At 37.6% G+C, this 7,190-nt stretch overlaps 1 protein-coding gene across 2 annotated transcripts; it reads left to right on the forward strand.

Annotated features, from left to right (window-relative positions):
• Positions 1–3,235: 3,235 nt before the first annotated feature.
• STRIT1 (small transmembrane regulator of ion transport 1) lies at positions 3,236–6,798 on the forward strand. 2 transcript variants are annotated; one of them, XM_059165236.1, is made up of 3 exons: positions 3,236–3,372; positions 6,405–6,503; positions 6,604–6,798. In XM_059165236.1, the coding sequence occupies exons 1-2, from the start codon at positions 3,360–3,362 to the stop codon at positions 6,497–6,499; spliced, it is 108 nt and encodes a 35-aa protein (XP_059021219.1). In that variant the 5' UTR covers positions 3,236–3,359; the 3' UTR covers positions 6,500–6,503; positions 6,604–6,798. The 2 variants fall into 2 exon arrangements, with proteins under 2 accessions (XP_059021219.1, XP_059021220.1); XM_059165237.1 differs by having other exon boundaries at positions 3,237–3,372; positions 6,408–6,503; positions 6,604–6,797.
• Positions 6,799–7,190: the final 392 nt, after the last annotated feature.

Genomic DNA, 7,190 nt, shown 5'->3' on the forward strand with positions numbered 1-7,190 from the left:
AGAAAGTATGCAAAGTAGAAGTATAAAAGGTATGCCTAAATGGTATGCCCTATGAAGAAGATTAGAAAATGTTCAAATATGGGCCTTGCATTTGTGAGTTCAAGGTGAATTCAGTCTATTAATGGATAAAACATTTTTCCTGAATAAATGTTATAGGGTTTTTTTTTTTTTTTAATTAACTGAAGGTATACCAAAGAGATGAGATTCTAGACTGAACCCTTTTCTGAGATCTGGGCATTTCATGTTCATTGAGTTAGTTTTTTTTCTTTTTTCTCTTTCTCTCTCACTTTCTGTAGAAAACAAAGAAAAATAAAGGAGTTATAAAGTAATTCCTTGTCAAAATTCAGTTGAAAACAATAGTGTTAATAATAGTCAATTTTATGTCAAAAAAGAAAGCTGAGCTTTTGCACAGCAAAGGAAACAGTTAACAAAATCAAAAGACAACTGACAGAATGGGAGAAGATATTTGCAAACGACATATCAGATAAAGGACTAGTGTCCAGAATCTATAAAGAACTTAGCAAACTCAACACCCAAAGAATAAATAATCCAATCAAGAAATGGGCAGAGGACATGAACAGACATTTCTGCAAAGAAGACATCCAAATGGCCAACAGACACATGAAAAAGTGCTCCATATCACTCGGCATCAGGGAAATACAAATCAAAACCACAATGAGATATCACCTCACACCAGTCAGAATGGCTAAAATCAACAAGTCAGGAAATGACAGATGCTGGCGAGGATGCGGAGAAAGGGGAACCCTCCTACACTGTTGGTGGGAATGCAAGCTGGTGCAACCACTCTGGAAAACAGCATGGAGGTTCCTCAAAATGTTGAAAATAGAACTGCCCTATGACCCAGCAATTGCACTATTGGGTATTTACCCTAAAGATACAAATGTAGTGATCCAAAGGGGCACATGCACCCGAATGTTTATAGCAGCAATGTCTACAATAGCCAAACTATGGAAAGAACCTAGATGTCCATCAACAGATGAATGGATCAAGAAGATGTGGTATATATACACAATGGAATACTATGCAGCCATCAAAAGAAATGAAATCTTGCCATTTGCGACAACATGGATGGAACTAGAGCGTATCATGCTTAGCGAAATAAGTCAAGCGGAGAAAGACAACTATCATATGATCTCCCTGATATGAGGAAGTGGTGATGCAACATGGGGGCTTAAGTGGGTAGGAGAAGAATAAATGAAACAAGATGGGATAGGGAGGGAGACAAACCATAAGTGACTCTTAATCTCACAAAACAAACTGAGGGTTGCTGGGGGGAGGGGGTTAGGGAGAAGGGGGTGGGATTATGGACATTGGGGAGGGTATGTGCTTTGGTGAGTGCTGTGAAGTGTGTAAACCTGGTGATTCACAGACCTGTACCCCTGGGGATAAAAATATATGTTAAAGAAAAAAAAAAAAAAAGAAAGCTGAGGACAATTGTAGTGTAAAAAATTTTCATACATCCTATTTTCAGCTACTTTGGGAAAATTGTTTTACACTAGTATAGATATATATTTGTTTGTTCTTTGGGGGGGTAACTCCCTGCTTCTTTTTAACATCTTTTTTTTGTGTGTGTATCTTAAGATAGCATATTCATTTGAATCTATTTCGTTAAAAAAATACAGTATTTAAGTGAGATCAATTAATCGCCATTTTTTCACACTATGTTTATCTTGTGCCAACTAGCCTTTTTTAAAAAGCATAATTATTTAGTATTGAAAAAAATACGGACTTTAGCAGGGATTTTGTTACATAGAACATAGTCTCTCTTCTTATTTGGTATAGCCAGTTGTTTTTTAAAAATATTAAATTGTAGCATTATATGTTAATAATAAATAAAAATAAAAATAAATTGTATATAGAGAAAGAGAGATGGCAACTTGATTTAAATGACATAACAGGGGCACCTGGGTGGTCTGTGTGTGGCTCATGTCATGATCCTGGGGTCCTGAGATCGAGGCCCCACATCAGACTCCCTGCTCAGCAGGGAGCCTGCTTCCCCCTTTCCCTCTGCCTGCCGCTCCCCCTGCTTGTGCTCTCTCTCTCTCTCAAATAAATAAAATCTTTTTTTAAAAAAGTAAGTGACATAACATAAACATGGTGTGTGTAATCATTCAATAAACGTACCAGATTATTGGCTGCATGTCTAATCTGTAGGTATATGACTTGAGGTAGAAAATCAAATGTTCTTGCCCACGTGGGTAGTAGCATCCTGAATTCATATACTGGGGATTCACTCTGACTGAGGCATCACTGCAAATGGGAAAGTAGAAAGATGAGGTGTTTTAGGTATCTTAGGGAGGAGTTTAGACTTTTATTTTCTAGGAGAGGGGGAACCATTAGTGGATTCTGATCAGTGGGTGTGATGTGTTCATCTGCAGTTCCCTCTTGGAACTCTGTGGAAATGTACTCGATCAGGCAGGTCTTCTCTTTCAGACGAGGACACCCTTCATCTCGTGGTGGACATTTTAGGCAGTTTGTGACAAGGTCATTTTGCAAAACTTTTCCATGCAGACCCAAAAATTAAAGTTATTCCAGTGAGAATCTAGAGCACAGTCTAGGTCATGTTATATAAATCAGGTTGGACTTTGAAAAATGGAATGTTCTATTTTTATGCATTGCTAATAAAAACAAGCTTATGACTGCTCTCTGAAAATTCTAGGCAATACCCCAGCCTTTTGTTGTTTTAGTTTCTGGTATATTTGTATTAAAATGTTCTGTTTTTAGGATGGTTCAGAGCAAGGGGCACCACTTAATTTATTTTCTCTTTTGCATCCTGAAATGTAATAAACATCTGTATTTCACACAGCTTTTTCATTTTATCTTTACAACACCTCTACTGGGGATAGATGTCACTATCCTCATTTTAAAATTAAAGTGACTGATGCGCAGGTTGAGCAACTTGGCCTTTGTTTCAGAAATAGAGTTGGAATTTGAAGCCAGGTCTCTCCAACTCCAAAGTGTTTTTTCCCCCAGTAGATCACCCTCCCTCTTTGATAGAACTTGTCTAATTGCAATGTGTACACCTTTCCTCAAACATTTCCTCCATGTCGTCTGAAGTCATTGAGTGAATTACACATCTGTCCATCTCTGGTCTAGGATAGCTCAGCTTTTTGACTTTAGCTTATGTAGCCACTAGATTCTTCCACAATAACAGGATAAAGAGCCAGAAGAGCTCTGTTCTCCAACACCTGACATCACTCCGCAGACAATTGGCAGTCAGGAGAGCGGCAGCTGCCACACTCTTCAGATATCTCTCTATTTAAAGTTCAAAGAGACGCTGGATGACAACGACGAGGAGGTGAGTGTGGCCCTGACCAACCCACCCAGCAACAGGAAGAATGGCTGAAAAAGGTAAGATCTAAGGCATCAGACCCTCCTGGCAAGAAAAGTTCCCAGCTCTCTGGTTTAGATTACATTCCCCAGTGTTTAGTATTTCTCAGTTATTCTGAAGAATGTGGTATCACTACGAAAGGGGCACTAACCACCTACATTAGCATGGCTACAAAAAATGCATTGGATGTACAATTTATAGACTATGTCTATATCTTATGTGTGCTTTTAAAAGGATCATACAGAAGAGCTTAATTTGTTCATGCCTTTTCTTCAAAAGATGAATTAGAAGCCAGATATTCTCCGGGGTTGTGCTAGATTGGAGGTATTGTGGTTCTGTGGGACCAGAATTAAGGACATCTGACTTCTTTGTCAGATCTGCTACTAAACAGCTGTGCGAGCTTGGAGAAGTCTGTCCACCTCTCTGGACCTGTTTCCTGCACCTGAAATGAAGTAAATAAAATGGGCTTTGTCATCTCCAATATGCTTCATATCTGAATTTCTTTTTTTTCTGCTTTTAAAATATGTATTTAATTTAAGAAAAGTGATTGAGTCTAATATGACAAAAGGGACTGAATATATATGGTATCCAAAAAAAACCCCACCTTTTTAAATACCTCCAGGAATTGTTGCTTTTAATTCAGACAATAATCTCAGGAGATATAGAGTATTATCATCATTTCCGCTTTACAGATAAGGAAACTGAGGCATAGCCAAGTATAGTCACTTCTCTGTGATCACATACTAGAAAGTGGTGGTGCCAGGTTCTGAACCAGACAGTCTTGTTTCGGAGCACAGTGCCCTTAAGGATACTTCGATACAACCCTTTGGGCAGGCTCAGGATTGGACAGAGAGGAGCATTTTGAAATCACTCTTCATATTTAAAAAGAGGTTTTGTGCTTATTTGCACTATAATGTAAGTGACCTATGTGAAATATGTTGTGTTCTTATATATTCCTGTTTTTTTTTTTTTTAAGATTTTATTTATTTGAGAGAGATTGAGAGTGAGGGAGAGAAAGCAAGGGGGGGAACAGAGTGGGCAGGAGAGGGAGGGGAAAGACTCTCAAGCAGACTCCACATTGGGCGTGGAGTCCGAAGGGGGGCTCAATCTCACGACCCTGAGACCATAACCTGAGCGGACACCACGAGTCCAACACTTAACCAACTTGAGTCACTCAAGACCCCATATATTCCAATTTCAAAATGATGCTACAGATTATGACAAAACTTAAAATAGTTGTGTTAAAATAACACAAATGCAGGTATAATTTGAGTGTGAAAATGCACAGTCAATTGGGGTGTCTGGGTGACTTAGTCGGTTAAGCATCAGATTCTTGATTTCAGCTCAGGTCATGATCTCAGGCTCATGATCTCGGGGTCGTGAGACTGAGCGCCAGGTGGAAGTCCATGTGAAGCCCCGAGTCTGGCTCTGCACTGGGTTTGGACCCTGCTAGGGATTATTTCTCTCCCTCTTCCTCTGCTCCCCTCTCGTCTCTCTCTCTCTCTCAAAAAAAGAAAAAAAAGAAAACCCACAGTCAATTCTATTGTTTTACAAAGAGTAATAAATAATGAGACATAGACTTATGTACTTTTAAGTCTTTATTTTATGTGAATTTTAGAATTATATTAAAATATTCTTGTATAAGATATTTATAAATGGTCCATTATAATATGGGCATTAATTTTTAAGTTCTCTGAAATTGGGAAAAATACTAAGTCATATATATGAACAGTTCAAAAAAAAGCACTGCTATGTACTTCTGCTATAATGGCACCTTAACTCATAAAAAGTCTTTCATCCAAATGAGAGTAAAGGGCATATCATAATGTTCGTTTTATCCTTAAAGAAATACCACATGGCAGGTGAAGAGAAAGATTTTTCCATTTAGTGGTTAATGCTTTGTTCAAGGTCACAGCAAGATGGAGAAACATGGAAAACTTGTTGAGTTTGCAAGAGTTAGGGGATATTCCACCATTTTTGGAAACACAGATTTAAACTATTAAAATTCTCTTAACTGCACAAAGTTTGCTTTTATAAGAGTGCCTCCTAATTTTAGAAGTGTCTCTTTTCCTGATGATTTTGTTTTAATAGCACTTAAAAAAAACTTCACATTTTAAAGTGATGGAAATTGTAATAGGCACGCAATTGCTAAGAATATGTGTTCTCTTTGTTAGCTGATGGCGTACAACCTAATTGTGCTTTTCAGTTAAGAATATCTGAGTCCTTAACATGGAGACATTAATTCTATATGATGTCTTTCTGTGCTCATCTTTATTTTTTTGTGTGTGATGTGTGTGTGTGTGTGCAATGAATATTTAAAAAATGGTAATTTAAAAAATTGCTTTCTTCAGATAAGGGTACAGATAGAAAGCACAGGAGCAAAGATTGTTTTAATGTCTTCTCTGTGGGTTGGATCAGAGTTGGTTGCTCTATTGAACATAGTAACAAAATAGAATCTCTTTCTCTAGTTGAGAATGATCATATATGGTATAATGCTTTTCTTTTCCTATGATACTGACGATTAAAGTCAGTATCAAGACGTATTAGATTATGAAGACGAAGAAGAATTTTTGACACCTTTCCCTGTGTTATGATTATTTAGTTTAGAGGAATTGCCTCAAGAGTAGTTTTCCATTGTTTCTATGTAAACAGCTGCTCTCTGTGTTGTTGGACAAATGTAGGAATGCGTTTTGTATACATTAAACACACACATAATGATATTTGATCCTCACAACAACTCAGGGAGGTAGATATTACAAGTTTCATTATCTCTACAAACAGGGAAGTCCAAATTCAGAATGGCCCAAGGTCACATAACTGTAAAAGGAAGACCTACGGTTTGAACACCACAGGTCTTCTGTTTCAAATAGCCAGCTGACTCCCATGGACCCTTTGTAGAACAGGAGATAATAATCCTGTCTGGGAATGACTCGAGTGTGTATGTTTTTCTCTTGATATTTTCAGATTCCTTTTATTCTCTTAATTCAGAAGATACAATACCAAAATGGCCTACTTAGTCTGTTCTTTCTTTCTTTCTTTTTTTTTTTTAAAGCAGAGTCTCCATCATCCCGCCTTCTGGTCCCTATTCTTCTCTTGATCGGCTGGATTGTGGGCTGTATCATAATGGTTTATGTTGTCTTTTCTTAGAAAGGTAAAGTTTTCAGTAATTGAATATGTTTGTTCAGAAAGACCCTACCTTACTCCAGAAATAAATCTTTTCTGTTTCACTAATGGGACATTTTATCATGCAGGCAAGAAGACTTCAGAGGGACATCATTTAGAAGAATTAAGAAAAGCACAAACATGACAGATGATTAAACGTTTCTCATGCAAATACCTGCAGTGTTTCACATCACTTCATAAACTTGGATTTGTAAACTGGTATTTTGGTGTGCATAAGAATCTCTTCCAGAGCTTTTAAAATATTCCATCTACGAATAAAAACGATAAGAAACCTGGGGGTTGGAAAAAGTTCCAAACTGTGACTAAAAGGGCTTAACCAATAGGGAGAAGTTTGGTAAATTAAATTATATTAAAATTTTTTTAGGTTATTCCTTCTTCTCCCCCCAAAAAAACTATTAAAAAAAATGAACTAGAGATAAGAAACGCTAGTTCACAGAAAACAAGATGTAAATATAAACTTGCCCTTTACCTCTTTTTTTTTTTTTAATATTTTATTTATTTGACAGGCAGAGATCACAAGTAGGCAGAGAGGTAGGCGGAGAGAGACGAGGAAGCAGGCTCCCTGCCTAGGAGAGAGCCCGATGTGAGGCTCAATTCCAGGACCCTGGGATCATGACCTGAGCTGAAGACAGAGGCTTTAACCCTCTGAGCCACC

Source organism: Mustela lutreola, chromosome 2 (genome assembly GCF_030435805.1).
Source record: "Mustela lutreola isolate mMusLut2 chromosome 2, mMusLut2.pri, whole genome shotgun sequence".
Classification (NCBI taxonomy): Eukaryota; Metazoa; Chordata; class Mammalia; order Carnivora; family Mustelidae; genus Mustela; species Mustela lutreola.